Here is a 20,554-nt window from a genome sequence, read left to right as displayed (position 1 = left end):
CTTCCCATCTTTGATAGATCAAGCAAGGAGCAAAACAGAGACAAGCTTTTCTAAAGTAGACAGATAATCAGACATTGAACCATCTAAAGAGTTACGTTCCGTTTTAACTGTCATGCAATTCCCGATTTAATCTGCGCTGTTGAAATGACTGGGGGCAGAGAATGATTATAGACAAGATGCAACCTCAAACCATCCCAAGGTAAAAATTTACACCTAAGAATGCAACCTCCTGCTGCCCAGTTACTATAATTTCAAGTATGGTTGTCGTCAGGTCCCATATCTTCAGCAACACATAGCTGAGTCAATGATGAGTACTCTGGCCCGTATGAACCATGAAAAAGTAAGTAAGTATTGCACAAGCAGCAGCAAAGAAAAACTGACTCTCACTCAGGACAAAAAAACATGTGTGGATCATGATCACATTCAATCGACGGCGATGCCATGCTTTTCAAAACATAGCTGACATGCACACTCAAACACACAAGTTTTGGTGATACTTGGGGCTGAAACTATCATGGCTCAAGAGAAGAGAGGCGAAGCACAAACACCTAATAAAAAACGAGACGACAATATCAGACTTGACAAGGGTACTTAGCTGAAATTCACTGGATTAGGTATTCAAAACATCTTGCCGGATTAGGCACTTGGCTAGACTAAGGAGCGCAAGTTTTTTATAGATATAAACACTGCTGGAAACATTGAAGCAATACGGCAAACTAAGCGATAAGTAACTGCAGCAGCCCTTCTTCACCTGGGGAAAACAAAAGCGCTAATCTGTTACTAACATGATACAGATACAGAGAAAACGTAATAGTAGCACCTAGGAGTACGCAGCAGTGTATAAACAAGCCATGTGTACAAACTCATGATCATCTCAGCAACATAAAGATATAATACCCCCTAAAAAGGAAGAGCAATATCTTATCACTAGCTATATCTCTTCAGAATACCGGTGATGACAAAAATTTCAGCCTATTCACACGAATTTGTTAGGTGCTGGAGTTGAATGATGTGACTGATATTTGTAATAGCAAAATAGGCTACAAATATACATTGCTTTCAAATTAAGATAATATAAAAGCTAAATCAAAGGAGAATCTGGGCATGCAACATTTGGATCAGCTGCATACCATATATGATAATCCAAAAGAGTCATTTTTTATTTAGCATCACCACCATTTTTAATTGTTTGTCAGGGTTACTAGCATGTGTGAATCCCTATATCTGAATGGACAATAGTTTGAGATCGCATGCTACCCACATTGGGCGTATTTTACAAAGAGAAAATCAAAACAGTTCAGATCTCACAAACAATATTCAGAAGATTTTCTTACCCATTCAACCGTTTCAGCACATTAGAACATCAAAAGAGAGTAGGAGACGTCATCCTATGCATCATGCAACATTTCAGCTCCATTGTATCCACCAACAATGGCCGGGCCTAGAAGCATATGGCATGCATTTAATAAGTTCCAAGAAAAAGACAAATGAATATGGGAAGGCAACAATAATTCTGTTACATAGATGAGTTGAAAAATATAAGAAAATAACTCACTACTGTATTTATGTTTTATAGCTCACTACTGGCACCAAATAAAAACCACGTGTGTTGCTTTGTGCAAGGAATATTATTGAAAGAAGTGTATATAGCTACCTCATAATGGTGAATTTTAGCCTAAAAGAAAGCAAGATGCGGTATATAATTCATCTCATTTACACTCATTCCTCATGTCAAGAAGAGAAAATAAACACATGCCAAAACTTGTATAATTGCCAACAAAAGTTGTGACAATATTCAAATTAAACAAATGGAGCCTGATTAGAGACAACAAATGCAAAAAAATGAGTTGTGTTATAGATGCGCTAGTCACTTGCATTATGGTCTTGAATAAGTGACAATATAAATATTATTTCACAAGGCACATAGTCAACTAAAGTGTTTTTCATGGATTTACGAAAAAAAAACAAGATTAAAATAACTGAATAGGAGAATTTAGCTAGGGTGTCAAACATGCGGAATGAGTTAGTGATTTGACATTTGATTTCACAATATTACTCGTCTGGTATTTGATTTGTTATTAACTCCCATGGATGAAGACAACTACATTGATTGATAATGCAGTGAAGGCTATAAGCTTGTCTAGCTAGCAAACGAAGAGTGAAGAGTGAAGACTATTGTATTGAATGATAACATATACTACTAAACAATATGGCTAAAAGTTTGTCTATCTAGCAAAGGACAATTGGTTGCAACTAAGTTTAACTTGTTAGAGAACACTAAAGAATTTCAATGAAGGTATTTGAGCATCCATGTACAGAACAGAAGAAGATTAAGTTATTCCTGTAATATAAAGACTAAGAATGAATAATCACCTGGCGGATAGAAACTCCTGAAACAATGATAGTTACTATAATGAGGGTATTCACAGAGTTTCCTAGACTACATTGACTTAAGTTGAACCATATAAACGTTGTCGTCCACAGATAAAAGAAATTCATTAGTATCCTCGACGTATCCCACTATACGTTTCATGGTTGCCTTATTTCCTTCAATCTGAGGAGGGAGCCCAGGAATGTCATGCATGTCAATGGTCTTCAACATCATCCATGTGACAACACCATGGCAACTCACATCCATTTGCCACATTTGGAAGCGAGTGTAAGACAATATGGCCATGGCAACCGCGCCATCCTCAAGTTGGATTATCCAATGGCTGGCATGGTAGACATCATTTGCAATGGTAGGCCCGTTGATCACAGCTAGGCTCTTCTCATCCAAATCAAACTTAAGCATGCCATCGCTTATAATATCCAACAACCAGTAAAGGGCATTACCAACAAGGAACCCAGGGATATGATCGAAAACAAGCCTATGTGGAACATCTCCCGAGATGATATCACCCCATGTGCCAATCTTTGAGGAGTAAACACAGGCAATGGGCCTATTAACGCCTCCAGAATAGGAGATCAGCACCACCTTGAAGGGGCTCAAGTGGCAGCTTCCGTGCACGTGGTCACGTTCGGTGGTAGCACAGAGACGGCCCCATTGACGACATATGTTCCTTCGAACTTTGGCGGAAACGACAGGCCATGCTGCTCACCGGTGATGGGGTCACAAACGATGACCTTACGCCGCTCTGTCTCCGTGAGAAGGAGAAGGACACGGCCATGGCGGCAATCGAGCAGGTTGACTATCAACTGCGTGCCACTTTCGACATCGCGGGGCCGCAGGTCGAATCGCTGAGGCGGGATGCGGTCCGGAGGGTCCAGAACAGGGGTAAAGACGACATCGTATATGCGTATGTGGATGAAGCCAAGGAGGGGCGGCTTCTGGTGGTGGACGCGGAAGCAGTGTAGGAACTTGGGGTCGGTGACGAGGTGCTGCCAGCGTTTGCAGACGGCGGAGGCGCACGGGAGGGAGGATGGCTGCGGAGGGAGACGCAGAAGGATCTCCCTGAGGAGATCTTCGACTTCAAGCGGGGACGCAGGTGCCGCCGGCGAGCATCCGCTTCGTCGGGCCGCTTCGGCGCCCTCCTCGGTGGCGTCGATTTGTCGGGGCTGCTGCTGCGCCATCGTGGCTCGCGTTCGTTTGGGCGCCGCGAAGACCTAGCTTTTTTTGGTTTTTTGATCTAGGGTTCGCGAAGGCCTAGCTTCGTTGCATTGGGCCCGGCACCGGACTGACAACATGGTGCTGGCCTCGTTTGTTCACTGGCCCCACTTTTTTTTTTTAGAACAATTGTAGTTCAGTTTCGTCAGATAAAACTACTGTATATATGAAGTTGGTTTTGTACTCCTTTTCGAAAGAAAAAAAAAGAAGTTGGTTTTGTACAGTTTTCTCCCCAAAATGTTAATTCCAGTGAAGTTCAGGCTTATTGCAGGAGCTCGCCGCGTTTCCGTTCGTCCAGGCGTATCTGCTACGGAGCTTCGGTTTCATCAGGCAAACTATAGAGCCACCAGTTCAATAAATGCCGATCCATCATAAAACATCACAAGGAAAAAAAAATATACATTGATTGCTTCTCGCCGTCACTAGTACTTGATCTTATATACATGGGCTAAATATCAGACTGGTTCTGGTTGGTTGCCGATGTGGTGGGTGGCAAGAAGAAGGGCTGCTCCGATGCACTATCGAACTCGCGCCGCTACATCCCTGGAATTGTTTAGCTAACAACTAGAGCTTCTGAACGCTACTGAATTATAGCAATGCGAATTGTTTTAGAACCAATATAGCCATGCTATTTACTACTCAGTCTCGTTTACTATATCGCTTAGATTTTTTGAGTTGTTTTAAAACAATTTGGAAAAAGGTTGTTTTTATTGAAAAAGGTCATCAAATTTTGAAAAAGTTCATAAATTTTAGAAATGTGCATGAATTTGAAAAGGTTCATCAATTTTAAAAAAAACTTCATTAGTTTGAAAAAACCATCGATTTTGAAAAAAAAAAGGTTCATCAATTTTGAAAAAAAGGTCATCGAATCTTTAAAAAAAGATCATCAAATTGGGAAAAAAATCATTGATTTCAAAAAAAGTTGATCGATTTCGAAAAAATCACCGATTTTGAAATAAAGTTCATTGATTTGAAAAATAATTCACCAAATTTAAAAAATATATCAAAATTGAAGAAAAAATCGTCAACTTGGAAGAGTGTTCATCGAATTTGAAAATAATTGTGCATTTTGAAATAAGAAAGTAAAGAAAAAAGGGAAAAAGGAAAAGCGTGAAATAAAGTAAATAGAAAAAGAAAGAAAAAACTAAAACCAAAAACCGGTCAAGAAAAATCAACAACGAAAGAAGAAGAAAACCCGGCTAGAGAAAGCATAGAAGAAGAAAAGGAAATACATTATCTCAATCGTTTTGCCTAGTTGGCTAGTGTGAGTTACACTTAAGGTGGAGATCGCAGGTTTGAATCTCTCTTGCGCACATTTCTTGCGTATTAAACCAGAAAAATACATAAATGGGCCGGCCCAACGGAACAACAACCGCCAATGAGGAAGAGTAGCATAGATCAGAAGAATCCAACTGAAGACACAAGAACACTAGAAGAACGCCCGTGCATTACAACGGGGCCACATTAACTTTAAGAGTTCAATATTACGACATTGGCGACCTTTTTTACCATCAAATCCTCACACACACACTCTCCCTCCCTCTTCCTCACTCTCTCTCCCCCTCTCCCTCTCTCTAACACACACACATATCCATCTTATTGGGTACGGGACCATAATCCATCTATTTCACACACACACGCTAGCGCATAACAATATGAATTATGTGTATTATATTTGCCACCAGAACTGAGGGAATTAATTTCATGTAAATCGGCCAGCCACAGCTCCAAGAATACGCGGAGGAGGTGGCCCGGGTCAGCGTCGGCGCCGTCCGGCACGGGCCACGGGCCCGCTTCCAAGTGCACGTGCAATGCGCGTCTTCACAAATATTATAACCAGATGTGAGAAATCACATACTAACACGATGTTGCAATCAATTTGTAATTAAAGAAGCCAAAAGTCTTTTTTCTTAAACCAGAATTCCTTATGCTGGAGTTTAAACAAACCCCACAATAACATGATCAATTTTTTTTTGCTCTACTTATCACCTAATTAAGCAAATTCATGACTTATGAAGCGGATAAGAAATCATGTTAACTTGGAACTAAAATTCCAACAAAAGAGTGAGGAACAAACCTTTTTATCATTGCTCTGAAGTCTGAACCTCCCCCTATTTGTTAGTGAAATGTGAGTATGCTTGGAAGATAATAATTTCTTATGCAACATATGCTTTTACATCTGAAAGAGCTACAAAATATGTTGACCTACCTATGTGCACTTCCTAAATCAAGCGGATAAAATTATTTCTATCGGTAATATAAAATACTAAACATTAGAAAGAAAGGGACAATGTCCACTAACCATGCAAATATTCTGACCATGGGATATTTAGGCTGGCGTATATGGGAAATCAAAGCTAAAAATGACTCGATGAGTTAGGGATACATCAATAAATATTGTAAAAAGTGATAAAAACAAATCTGCAGCAATTCGCGACCCCACGAACTCGTATTCGCAATGAGCAAGTTAGTGAGGCCGCCACGGTAGGCTAGCACCAAGGGACAAGGGCAACAACCGCCTTCCCATCCAACCTACTGATTCTGCTGGCGCTACTTTCATCCTAAGCCCATGAGTACCGCTAGTGTGTTGCCACGTACGGAGAAACTACGAACTGAAATTTTCATCCAAATCATGAAAAATGTTAATGTTCCTCTCCTCTCACATCCCTCGTGTGAACATACCCAATTCGTGGTTGGCTCGCTACATTCAGCGTAGCTCTGATGTGCACTGCCCTCGCTCTTGATTAGTTGCCGCAGTGCCACGCATCTACGCCAACAAGCTGGGGAAACAAATGCAAATGTTACACCGAGTCAAAATCAACCATCCCACAATCGTAACAATAGAAAAGATAATAACCAAAATTTAACAGAAGAACTACTGCTTGGCTCCCAGATCCATCTCGATAGCCCTTGATCTGGCTGCTGAGCTTCTCCTAGCCGCCTCAACATCACGTCATTACCAAACATGTAGTGGATGCCTAGTGGGACAAGGATTAAGAAATAACATGAGATGAAAAATACGATGGCTGTCAATTCCATAAGACGATCCAAGTAATTTGACAAAACAGATCGGGAGCATCTTGTATAATCTCAAAAAAGCAACTAAAAATATGAGAAATGAAGTGATGAAAATCAGCCCCTGCTCTCATTCATGCTCGCTATTGTAATGGGAGGCAAGGAATGGGGACACCAGGAGAAGAAAGGATCACATGGACGGCAAGCCTCCACCACCAGCAAGTGGGGTTGCTTCACATCCAATCTCCACGGTCGCCGCCTCCATGGGGACGAACTCCCATGTTCACAACCGGGCTCCCAATCGGCCGCTGCCTCGCCGACCTTGACGATGAAGTAGTCCCTCCCTTCGATCCCATTTGCAACGAAGGCAACACCCATCCCAGCGGACGGGTCCGCGGTGAGATCCCTACTGGATTGTGGTCGCGCCTCCCCAAACCTCACCGCAGGACACATGAGAGGGCGCCTTCGCCGGGATTGGTGGCGACGGCGGCGGCGAGCGAGCGGAAGGACAGCGGCGGAGAGAGAGTGGGAGGGTGGTGGCGGCAGTCAATCGGCCGCCGTGACGTGAGAGGAGGATGGGGATGGGGCCGCGATCTGGACGTATGGAGCGGTCGAAAGGAGGGAAGCAGGCGGCTGGGTTTTTCCATCGTGCGGGGTTGGGGGGAGGTCAAACGAGAGGGGTTTTTTCGTGCGGGAGACAGAGCAACGAGGGCGGATGTAGGGAGACGGGACGCGGTCGGTTGGCAGGAAAAGGAAAGCTACGCATTTTTTTAGGCAGTAGAGATGATTGGTGATAAGAAAGGGAAAATCACATCAATATAATGAAATATCCCATCAATACTTGATTGATTGCGATTTATTTTTTATATGGTAACTAATCTGATCATCAATACTTCATTGATTGCGATTTATTTTTTATATGGTAACTAATCTGATGGGTTTATGTGGGTAGTGAAGCGAAAAGGCAGGTGGGAGGGAGACGAAATAAAACCAACGAAATAAAACCAACAAAAGTGGTGAGGCAAAATAAAACCAGCGAAAAATAACCGACGGACTATTCACCAACTGCTCCATTAGGAGTAGAGATAAACGAACAGCGATCAGATCCGAGCAAATCCAACAATGACAGATCTGCCGGAGACACACCTCCACACGCCCACTGACGATGCTAGAAGCACCACCGGAATGGGGCCTAGGCAGGGAGAACCTTATTCCATCTTCAAGGAGCCGTCGTCGTCTCGCCTTCTGAGAATGACACAAACCCTAACAAAACTCGGAGAAAGATCTAAAAACGGAGCCCTCCCACCGGCAAGGACCAGGATCCACTCCACCCCCATGGCCCTAATGCCACCGGAGACGATGCGGACCGACGGGAGGTAGCGGAACCCTAACTTTTTAGGGTAGGCGGCGGCTGTAGGGAACTATGCACTCGTGTGTTGTAAAAAATGGAATTAACTCTAAAACATTCTGTGCTAGCAGATAGACTGTCAAGCTGTCCTCAGTTTACGTGTGTTTCTTCCTCCTTTAGCAAATACACAAAATAAATAAACTAAAGTTTTCTCATTCCGGTAGATGGCGATAATGGTGATAGCTGCGTCGTGGAGGAACTTGTCTCGACTGCGAATGCAACCTCCTACGGTGTTCTACGTTGCAAGCCTAAGTCTCAGGGTAAGAAAGCAAGTTCCAGCTGATAGCTGATATGTGGCCTTATAACGGGGGAGTTCCAGCAGAGATCAATGTAACAGTGTTGGTTTGATTTGGGCAACTGTAGAAGAAGTGGATAATCACAGTCTCAGGTTAAGAAATTAGGTTTTATTCCTACTGTGACCAAATTCCTGCGATAATCTGCAACTAATATGCAACCACACACTCTCAAATTACATCCAAGAATGCAAACTCTGCTGAAACCAAGAGAGTTCATTTTGATCGAATGGATGCAGATTTGATTTGATCTGATTCTCTGCCATGCAGACCACGTTTCAACTGAACTATATTTTTCTGCCAATATAACATGCGAGTCAATGTGATCTAATGTTCTTCCATGAAAAACATAGGATGCAGATAGGATCTAATGTTCTTCCGTGCAAAAAACAAATTATCTCTACTAAAATGACTGAACATGTGGACAAAAGACCATTTCCCTCCCTCTAATCTACTCCATCCGTGTCAAAAAAATAAGACGTGTATTTACACTATTTTGATAGAGTAATATCCTAGAGAGCAGTAGTTATTTCAACTTTTTAAGTAGGCAGGCCCATACTTGTCTGCAGTAATTTCCTGCTATTAATCTTGAGGACAAAGGAGCACAACTGCACAAGTGGATCGTGACCACTTCATATCGACCGTACATGCTTTTCAAACCACAGCTAAAAAGAATACACAACAATACAAGTCTAGGCGATGCTTACTGCTGAAACTCTCCTGGCTTACACAAAACATCGACTGTAATGTCATGCTTCTCATACCACAGCCGAGAAGAATACACAAACTGACAAACATATAATTAAGTTTAGGTCATATTTGGGCCAAAGAGACAAGCCTCCAAGCACAAGCATATAAAGAAAACAAGATGGGGCTGAAAACCGACTTCAAATAATACTACTAGGTTAAGCTGAAATTCCCTGGATTAGAAACTTGGCTCGACTGGCATGATAAGTTTTTTTTCTTGCAGATAACATATAAATAGTGCCAACCACATCGATGAGATGGAACAAACCCGGTGAGAACTGCAGCAGTCATTCCCTCACCTGGAGGAACAAACTCATTATTAGTTCAGCAACATAAAGAAGAGCACTGTAACACAATCTAATGTGAACACTGATGACAAAAGAAGAAATATTTGAGCCTTTTGACACTACATTTGTTTAGGTATGGGTATTCAGTTTGAAATAAATGGAGCCTAATTAGAGACACAAGAAATGCAATTATTTCTCATGTGCTACAGATGTACTAGTCACTTGCAGGGGGTGTTCAACAACTAACAAAGAGAACTATTGGGATCAAGGAAAGTTGGTATTATGGAGTTCAGAAATATAGCAAGATTAAAACAAATGGTAGGACTGGGTACAAAAAAATAACTAGCTCTGAGAGTCCAAACATGCCCAACTAGTTACTGGCATTTTATTTTACATTTTTACTCATTTGACACTTGATTTGGATCGCTCAAGAATGGAGACAGCTACATTGAGTGATAACACAAAACACAATACGGCTATTAAGTTTATGTTTAATTATCTAGCAGAGGGAAAATTGCTATTAAACTTACCTTGTCAATGACTTAAGAAGCACAACAAAAATGTTTGAGCAACTATGCACAAAACATAACTGGATTAGGTTACTCCTACAATATTGGCCATGGACGAGCAATTACCTGGTGCATAGAATCTTGTGAGAGGATAGTAGCAAGGAAAATGACTGGTTCCATAAAGCCTCTTGGATTGCATCGATTTAAGTTGAACCATGTATAGACTGCTGCCCACAAATATGAAAACTACATCAGTATCCTCAGAATATCCCACTTTAGTTTGTCTCACTCTTGTCCCTCCTTCAATCTGGGGAGGGAGCCCAAGAATGCTATGTATTTCAATGGTCTTTTGCAGCACCCATATGGCAACACCATGCCAATTGATGTCCCTTTTACACATTTGGAAGCGAGGGTAAGACAATATATATGGCTAAGCCAACAATACCGTCCTCGGCCTGGATGATCCGAAAGCTGCTCTTGTAGAAACCATTTGTCAAAGGAGGCCCCTTAATCACTGCTAGGCTCTGCTCTTCCAAATTAAACTGCAGTATGCCCTTGCAGGGCATAAAAAGCGGCCAATAAAGGGCCTTAGCAATGAGGGTACCAGCAAAACAAACAACAAAAAGCTGACATGGAGTCGATGTTGATATAATATTGACCATATGCCAGTCTCCGAAGAGTAAACACATCCATGGGTTCTTATATCTTTTGTTGTGTACACAAAGACCACCTTGAAAGGAGTAGAGTGGCAGCTGCCGTGCACATGGCCATGGTCACCGACAGCGCAAAGCCCCGCCGCACCGACAAATATCTTCCTCCTGAACTTCGGTGGAATAGACATGTGGAGCTGATCACCGCTGATGGTGTCACACACAACGAACTCTTCCTGCACCCGGTACTTGACGAGGACACGGCCGTGGCGGCAATCGAGCACAACACTTTCGAGGAAGCCGCCGTGTCATGCCAGGTCGAAGCGCTGAGGGGGGATGCAGCTGGGAGGGTCCATGATTCACACGAAGTGGTGCCTTCTGTTCCAAATCTCAAAGACGCCGAGGAGGGGTGGCTTGCGATGGTGGGCATAAAAGCGGTAGAAGAACTTGGGGTTGGTGAGGAGGCCTCGCCAACGCTTGCAGATGGCAGAGGCGCGTGGGAGGGAGGACGGCTGCGGCGGGAGGTGGAGGAGGATCTCCCCGAGATCTTCGTCTTCGAGCGGAGAGGCCAACGCCGCCAGTGAGGCACGCGAGGGGGGGGGGGCGACTACGGCAAGATACAAACGAGATCATCTTCGTGGCACCGACGAGGATCTCCCGGAAGAGACCGTCTTCGTCCGGCAGGGACACGGACATACGAGGATCTCTCGGAGGCGATCGTCTTCGTTCAGTGGGGACATAGGCGCGACCGCCGGTGAGTCGCCATCGCGGGACATTTTGATTCGGGAATGAAGTCTCCAGCAAGATCTAGAAGACGACACAGGGAAGAGGTTGGCGTTTTAGCATGTGGTTGTTGTTTTGTTCACTCGTCACAGTGGGCCCTCAAAAGGTGGTACTGGCCCGACCCATTAGATATTGAGAGAATTCCTTATTTTCCCTTATTTCAAAATATGCTTCCCTATTTTGCCCTATTTTTTCCCCTATTTGGCACTCTATCTAAATTTTGTTCCGCATATGACATTTCCATCCAACGGTGTTAGCTGGCACATGAAAGACCATTTTGAATAGAGGGCCAAACAAGGAAGAAATTATTGAGGGCACAATGGTCTTTTCACATGTCAGATAATGCCGTTGGATGAGAAAATGGATGGAAATGGCATAGAAGGAACAAATTTAGATAGGGAGGGGGAATGGGGGTGGGGGGGGGGGAATTTAGCGCCAAATAATCATTTTCAAATCGGGCCAAACAAGTTGTTCTCTCAGGCTCTGTTTGGATGTAGACATTGGAGAGCTGCATTGAATTGGCTCCAGTACCAAATATCTTGATGTACTGATATTGAGCTTGAATGTCAATTCTAATGTTTGGATGGCGTGTATTTGGCACTTGGTATCCATGGCAGCTTACCAATGCCAAATCCTATCAATGGCAGCTTACCAATGTCAAATCCTGTTTGGATGGTAAAACTGTTGAATTGCACATCTAAACGAGTATGACCATATACTCCATATGACAACACTAATTATTTCCGATGTAAAAAAATTTCTAACTAATTATTCAGATGATATTCTTACCTGTTGAACCATTTCGGCACACCAGCACATAAACCAGACAGTCATCCACTCATCCTATGTATCGTGCAATGTTTCAGTTCCATTACATAAGCAAAGAGTGGTTGTTCCTAGAAGCATAAGAAGATAGATAATTAACATTTTTGAGGAAAAAAGACAAATGATTAAGAGAAGCCAACAATGAGACAGTTAAAAAGATGAGGTGCCAAATATAGCTAAATCAATGATGACTTAGAAAGAAAGATGAGTAGAGGGCATGTGCACCACGGCCAATACTGATTTTGTTGTGATAGTTGTTCTTCTTTCCCTTAGTTCACATTGTAATATTTATAGTGACATAATACTATTAATGATTATACTGCAAGAAAGGACCCCTTCTCAAAGTCTTACTGAAAATCATTGACAAGGGCCGGCTCTGTGCACATTAGAGACCTCATCTACTGCTGTTGCTTGGAGCTGAACTGGCTGAGGTTGCTGCCTGTGCCAGGCTAGTGCTTATCTCATGTGCTGATCCTTTCATTCCTAGTTTTGCTGCTGGTTGATATGTGGAAATGAATGATGAATGCACCACGCAGGTAAAGCACCGAAATGTGCAGAGCTCCAGATCACGAGTGTTTTACTCCTTCCGCTCGGAAATATTTATCCTTGTAGAAATGGACAGAGTCTCTAACATGATTCTCTCCAGAAAACTCACCAAAAACTAACACCTACAGTGGCGGCCTCAGCCTTAAGGTCATAAGAACTTAAGTTGGGCTCATGTCGTTCCCGTCACGATATTCCAAATTGATTAGAGTCTTGCTCCCTGTACTCGTCGAAATTGCATTGAATTTCAGCTGAGAATACAAGCAAAGTCAAGCAGCAAATAGCATCCAAAGCATTGGACTACCAGCAGCAAAACAAATCTCACTCTCAGGACATGGAAGTGCTTACCTCGGCTTCCAAATTTCTGCCCACACTGATTGTGTGCTTGCACATACACATCCACAAAAGGACCAGAGAATCATATGCATCCAGGTGACCACATCCTAGAAAATAAACAAGATCCATACCTCAAAAAAGACACTAAATTAAGAGAATGCTTGGGAACTGGATACCACGAGTTAATCTAGGAATCTTGCTACAGGTATATGTGTTCGAATGAAAAAACAAATATAGAAAAATTAGTTGACGTGAAATTACATTTTAAATATTCTTAACAATGATAGTATGTGAGAAAAACAGGTTTGAACAACATGTTACTGCCATATAAACTCGGTGCACAGAAGTAACATGCAAACCGACAGGTGGCACCACACGAAGCAAAACCACACATTATATATATAGTTCTTCAAGATTTGAAAACAGAGTTAATGAAAACTTTCTACTGCAAGTTCCAGTTCGCAGCACAATGCATGCACTGCCACACAGGCAAAGAAAATCACTGCGTTTACACGTACAGTTGTAACCATTAAGTATTGTGAATTAAATATGATGATGGGGTGTTTGAAAATTAACAAATGTTTTGCTAACCAAGTTGCCTACTAGACACTACATTTTACACAAAGTTCTAACCATGTATTATTGCAAATTAAATACAAAATTATGAAAAATGGTAGAGATAAATAAGCTGCTAAATGTTAAACATTAACAAACATGAAATCTGCTTGCCCAAGTCTGTGACATATATACAATACTAGAAAAGGAAGTGGGCGAAGAGAACATTTTGCCAGCGACTAGCGCTCTGTCCGGCTGATCAGCAAGGAGGCTAAAACCAAGGTATTTGTTAAGGATATCATGAGATCAGCAGACTAAATATTTCAATGGTCTCTGAATTCTTGTCTTCTAACAATCATTGAAAAAGAAATTGAAATTGTATGTAGCTTAAAATATTTAAGATGGTCTCTGCCCAAAGCATTTGAAAATCTGAAATCCAACTATATAGAGTTTTGAGTGCCTACACACTGAACATCACCAAACTATTTCTCTAATGTATTTGCCATAATAATAAGAATCCATGTGTACAAATGAGCCATGAAAGATTCTTTTCCTGGCATATGATACCAAATGCATTAAAATAGAAGTAGATAAACCGATAGTATTACCTTCATTGTGCTTCAGTTCTTTCCTCTCCGGGCTGTTCATTGGTCAGCCCAACTGAATAGACATGGCACTGTTTGTTCGGACGAATTTGATGAGTTTATTTTCAGAACATACCACAGAAGACCTGTCAGAGTCTTTTTTCCAGAAAATAGCAGAGAAGACTTGCCAAACACAGCCATGGGATAAAAGATACAACGGTATCTGTCTTGAACTTCCTTCGAATATATATTAAAAAGCTCTTGTTACATTACAAACTTAGTTAGGCTACGGCACAAGCACAGTACATTCTTCCACATAACATATATACACACTGCCGACCACATCGATGCAACACGACAAACTTGTGAGAACAGCTGCTGCTCTTAATTACTTCACCTGGAGATAACAAAATTGCTAATCCATTAGTAGATATTACAAATATAGACAAGACCTAATGGTAGCACCTATGCAGCAGCATACATGGTTAAAAACAGTCAATGAGCAAGTTGTGTGTGCGTCGTAAAATGAAATGGTTATCATACTCCTCCAGTCCTCCTATACAAATGACAGCGAAGTAAATCAGTGAAGCCCTTTGATATTGTAATTTACTTGGGTGGGATAGTTGAATGCTACTAATGTCTTCTCTGGCTGATTCTGAAATAGCTAAACCAAGGGGGAATTCTAGGCATGGCCAAATACGCACAACCAGGCAATATCAACAGCAACACAACACCATGTGAAACATCTGCATATCATTTATGACTCAAAATTGTTTTAATTGTTGTATCCGTCACCAACATCTGTGAAACCCTATAGCCGGATGAGCAATAATTCGTAGGTGCAGGCTGCCCACATGGGCTGCCAGAGAGTTTCCATACAAAAAATTAAACAATATAGACGACTAGACCTCACAAACTATATCTCGAAGATCTTGTTACCTGTTGAACCATTCGAGCACATTATCACATGCAACCAGACAGTCATCCTACATATCGTGCAACATCTCAGCTCCATTGCATCCACCAGGAATGGCTGTGACCAGACGCATAAGAAGTCAGACGATTAATAAAAGCTACAAGGGCATAAGAGAAGGCACTGAGTCAGTTACATAGATGAACCGACAAAATAACTACTCAGCTTTTTATCAATGTACTATAACCCACTTTTGATGCTTACAATAATAAACAAAGCCACATAATTTTTAAATGCGCAGACCGTTCCTGAAAACAGTAATATTTAGCTACCTCATAAAGAAAGTTTTCGCTTGTAAGAAAAAAAAGACTGCCTAGAATTTATCCCACATATCCAGGTGACAAAGGTAATAGCACACCCAAACTAAAAAAATCTACAATAGCTTATTAGAGACAAAAAAATCAAAAAAAAAATTGTGCGTGTAGTAGTACAAGTGTACTAGTCACTTGCAGCAGGGATCTTCAACAAGTACCAAAAAACTGCTATTTCAGAAGTTATTCCATCAACCATTTTTGTGATATTATTGGAGTTGGTTACTACCACACCACAAAGACTAAGGATGAGCAATCACCTGGCGCATAGAAACTTGTGAAAGGGTGACATCTATAATTGGGAGTATAGCTTCGATAAAGTTTCTTGGATTGCATCGACATCAGTTGAACCATGTAGACACTGGCATCCACATGTAAAAATATTACACCATTATCCTCATCATACCCCATAATTTGTATCCATCTCGTCAATCTCTCAAGCTGATGAGAGAGCCCAAGAACAAGATGCATTTGAATGCTCTTGTGATTTAACCATGTGGCAACACCATGACGATCAATCTTCCTCTGCCACATTTCAAATCTACCATAAAACACCACGGTGAGACCAACAGAACCATCGTCTGCCTTGATGATCTGATGTCTGAGTGAGTTATTGAGACAGGGAGGCCCCTTGATCACAGCTAGGCTATGTGTATCCAAATCAAACTCAATTATATCATTTGTGAGCCTATCTAAACCCCACAAACCTTCACCGTCACACACAGACTTAGACGACCAGTAAAGGACATTACCAACAAGAATCCCGGGATTAGCATCAACAAGCCCGCATCGAGCGTCTGTGGAAATAAGATTGCCCCACACACCAGCCTCCGAGGAGTAAACACAAGCAACCGGCCGATTATCCTTTCTGTACATGGACACCAAGACCACCTTGAATGGGCTCCAATGGCAGCTGCCGTGCACGTGGCCAAGCTCGCCGGCAGCACAGAGCACCGCCGCATGGACAAAGTCCCTCTTGAACTCCGTGGGAACGGCCAAACGGCGCTGCTCGCCCGTGATGGGGGCGTAGACAACAAAGTCTGCGTGCACATCGTCCATGATGAGAAGGCGGCCGTGGCGGCACCCGAGCAGCTGGGCCCTGGAGCGGATGCCGGTTTCGACGCCGTGACGTCGCAGGTCGAAGCGCTGAGGAGGGATCCGGTTGGGAGGGTCGAGGATGGGCCTGAACTCAATCCACTTGTCGCGGCGCTTGAAGGAGCGACGATTAAGGCGACCACACGAGTCGATCTCCCAGTCGAGGGGCTCGAAGACGCCGAGGAGGGGCGGCTTGCGGTGGCGGGCAGAGAAGCCGCGGAGGAACCGGGGGTCGGCGGCGACGCGCAGCCAGCGCTTGCAGGCGGCGGCGGCGCGTGGGAGGGAGGACGGCTGCGGCGGGAGGCGGAGGAGGATCTCCCGGAGGAGATCGTCGCTGGCCGGCAGGGACTCAGCCGCCTCCGGCGAGGTTCCGCGGCGGCGGCGGCGGGTCACACGCGCGGCCTCCCCATCCCCACTCGCGTGGATTTGGGGATGGAATCGCGGGCTGCTGCGGCGGGTCACCCCGGCGCCCTCCTCATTACCGTGGATCTGGGGACGGAGGCGCGTGCCGCGGCGGCGGCGGCGGGTCACTCCGGAGACCTCCTTGCTCGCGAGGGTTTGGGGATGGAGGCGCGGGCTGCAACGGCGTGTTGCAATTTCGGCTTCCTCCTCATTCGCGTGAATCTGGGGGCGGAGGCGCGCGCTGCGGCGAGGGCAGTTCGCTCCGGCGGCCTCGTCCGCCATTTGGATTTGGGGACAGAGGCGCCGGCGAGAACGGACTGGTGGAGTGGTGGAGACAGCGGCGGCTGCTTGTTGCCCTCGTTTCTTTCCTTTTTCTTCTTTCCTTTTTCTTCTTGGATGGATGGCAAACCAACCGAAGAAGTAGTAACTGTTTATTGTGGCATTGTTCAAATCTCTACTCCTAATGGACGAATCTCTACTCCTAACTAGTAGAAGGCCCGTGCGTTGCCACGGGCTTTTAAATATTTTTACCGTGTGCATATATAAACATAATGCATATCAAGTTTTACGTGTAAACATAATTGAAATCCATATCACACAAAATATTATTCGATACAAAATGTAATTCGATAATGTATACATAGAAAGACACGCGATGCACAAAATAAAGAAAGTGGTACAGAAACATAGTACTCTTTATTGTGCACTATATTACACAAGGTAGATAGCACCCTACATGACTTTTATGATTAAGACCAATCATCTCACGAAGCATTTCCATTGTTATTAACCATTAATTAAAGACAACAGATGGAGCATTTTGTTACCTTTAAACAAATATTCCAAGATGCTGCAACCAGAACCTTAATACATTATGGAATTTCCTAACAAATATTACATAGACCCAAATATACAGCACAACATCCAATAAAAAATCATTATAACACACCATCTAACTTAAAAGTCTGGCATATGAAAATTTAGACCTCCGATAGAAAACGCTGAATTTCAGCAGGAAATATCAAATACATGCTTCCCTGTCCGATGTATAAATATGTGTAATTCTCAATTGATGCACTTTTGAAATCTTCTAACTCACATAACACCATAATTACAGTGATTGTGCAACATATTTTTTAGAAAGCATGCATAAGCCTTTGAGTATAAACACAACTTTTGGTAGGGAGTCAATAACACCCCTAGGTAGCCAAGCCTTTGAGTATAAACAAAAATGATTTCTCAAGCTTTCTTTTGCTTCATGGAGCTGTAATTATTGCTAACAGAAACAAAATAGAAATCACATGATAAAAAAGAAACAACGCAATAGGAGAAAATGAGGCATACTACGTGGCCATGTCGCTGACCTGGCCATCACAACCTCCGAGACCAAGGGGCGAGGAGGTGGCGGCATCAGCTCCAATGAACCTATGACACCAAAATGATTATGTTTGCCGTCCTCGATCGTCGGCATCATCGACTCAGTGGTCGGTCCCCTTGTATCTTCTTCCCCATGGATCGGGATTGATTCGACATAGGATCAGAACAACAAACAAAATCAAAAGTCACAAAGAATTATAGCCTAGTAATGCTCAGTCAGCCAAATTAAGAAATATCGGTAACACATGCATATCTATTAATGATATTAGTGAACAATGCAAAAAGCAAAGGATTCCATTTGTCGCAATTAGTACACACGACAACTACTTCATAAGTTCATATGACCAATCAGTTAGACCACATGGTTAAATTCATTCATAGATGAACAATAGATGAACAACTAACAAAAGTCGAGAAGGATCCTTACAAAAACAATGATTGGTCAGGAATTTGGAAGGAGGGAGGGTCTATTATTAACGCTAGTGAAGGCGCATGTCATGCCAACTCTACAAAGTTAATTCCATTTACAAAAATCACATCGGAAAAGTATTGTGCATTCATGTTCTAGTCTTAATATCCCTTAGGTAATCTTGTTTTCAGCTGAACGACGATCATGTCAAGCTAAACGAAGAGGACGCCGACAGGGCCACATTGTTCCCTGCCCACCACCGCCCACTTCCACACGCCACCATCCATGTTCACCGCCTGGATGCCGGCCCCAGCTCTCAAGGCCCTAGAACCGGTGCGCCCACGGGTCGCCGCGTTGGGTATGTACCCGCCGCCACCGCGTTGGACCTTCTCGTCCTACAATGCAATAGCCATTGCCTTAGTTGTCTACATCAGACATCTGAAATGAAACAAAAGTCAAATGCTACTAATTAGACGTAATACATCAAAATGTCAAACAGAGTCAACACTTTAATTATGCTTCATAGGATAAGAATCAAACATACATAGTTAAACCAAATACTTAACAAAGTGTCAACAACATTTCACAGATTTTTTCAGAATTTTTGAAGCACTAACCTGGCTTGGCTCAATGCCAATGTGGTTCAGCATATCAATGCATAGATGTAGGAATCATCCTTGTACTCTGCACAAACAAGGGAAAAACATGAGCTTTCATGTTTCCGTGTATTATAGTTGAGCAGAAGCGATACATGGACAGTAGTATGAATGTACAACAGTGGGAAAGTTGAGGTTCCCTGGGCTGAATGTCGATGAAAGGTGCCTCCCATTTGCCCTTGTAGTCCAGGTTCCTAATTATCTGACTACACAAATATCCCATGTCAGAAGTTGCAATGCCAATGCACACTGCTGTTTGTCTACAATTTGACTATCTAATCTTACTCTAGCAGAAGTACCTTTTGCATCCATGGTCTCTTGCACCGGGGTACGTACCAAACTCCTAACTTCTTACAACTGATGATATTGTTAGGCGATGGAATTTGGAGTAACTTCTTGCTGACAACTGATGATATTGTTGGGCATTGAATTAATTGAACCACCCAAACTACTTTCAATCCTTTCTCGAAAGACAAATCAAGGAGACCACGAGATAGAAAAAGAGAGAAACTTACCATTAAGATAGAGGACAAGTCAGGCAGTCTTGCACATGGTGTTGGTAGGCAGCACCGCCGTGGTCGGGACAGTTCGCGCCCCAAATCCATATCCTCCATTTTTGCAAGATTCTGTACACCACATCTTTCTTACTAAAGTGGGAGAAACCATAAATCGACTATCAATCATCATTAAGTGTAGAATATGGTCATTAAAATTCATTAAAATCATTGCACATCGCTTGCTTGATTCTCCTCTATTAAATTAGCATTCATCACGGTGCCTTCTAAAGACAAGGCATGACAGAAACACAAAGCACAACCCAAGCACATTGGTTTATGTACCATACTCATTGTAAAAAATTAGAAGCTTCTGTAAGATGTGACACTGTTTACATGTTTGGAGTGAATTGCATCCTCGTACAAAGGATAGAAGAACTGAATGCTTATGTACTTATAAAATACAAAAGTGAAAAGGGTAATTAAATCATGTTGGGTTAAAAACCTTACGTTCCCATGGTTCTTTCTCAGATCAAAGAACTCAAAATATCAGCAGTGGATATTGGAGCCAGGAGAAGAAACGACGTGACCTTCACCCACATCCTTAATGGCCAGCCTCATCTCCATGCCCAGGACGATCTGAAGCCTCCCTCAATAATTCGACACCTGCACGATGACCGACCGTCAGATCACAA

The 20,554-nt window shown here is 42.8% G+C and overlaps 1 protein-coding gene and 1 long non-coding RNA gene across 3 annotated transcripts; both read right to left on the bottom strand.

Moving 5' to 3' along the window:
- Nucleotides 1-8,998: 8,998 nt before the first annotated feature.
- On the bottom strand, nt 8,999-12,080 carry LOC123068554 (uncharacterized). Its single transcript, XR_006431832.1, has 2 exons — nt 9,993-12,080; nt 8,999-9,369 (listed from the first exon to the last, which is right to left on the bottom strand). It is a non-coding gene; the product is annotated as an uncharacterized lncRNA (long non-coding RNA).
- A 2,286-nt stretch (nt 12,081-14,366) lies between these two features.
- On the bottom strand, nt 14,367-17,319 carry LOC123068553 (uncharacterized). Of its 2 annotated transcripts, none has more exons than XR_006431831.1 (3): nt 15,687-17,319; nt 15,082-15,215; nt 14,367-14,539 (listed from the first exon to the last, which is right to left on the bottom strand). XR_006431831.1 is itself a non-coding variant. In XM_044491157.1 (3 exons), exons 1-2 carry the CDS (start codon nt 17,203-17,205, stop codon nt 15,129-15,131), a joined length of 1,566 nt encoding a protein of 521 aa, XP_044347092.1. In that variant the 5' UTR covers nt 17,206-17,317; the 3' UTR covers nt 14,367-14,539; nt 15,082-15,128. The 2 variants fall into 2 exon arrangements, 1 of the variants encoding a protein (XP_044347092.1); XM_044491157.1 differs by having other exon boundaries at nt 15,082-15,175; nt 15,687-17,317.
- Between the last annotated feature and the right edge of the window lie 3,235 nt (nt 17,320-20,554).

Source organism: Triticum aestivum, chromosome 3B (genome assembly GCF_018294505.1).
Source record: "Triticum aestivum cultivar Chinese Spring chromosome 3B, IWGSC CS RefSeq v2.1, whole genome shotgun sequence".
Classification (NCBI taxonomy): Eukaryota; Viridiplantae; Streptophyta; class Magnoliopsida; order Poales; family Poaceae; genus Triticum; species Triticum aestivum.
This window is presented reverse-complemented; position numbering and strand designations above follow the sequence as displayed.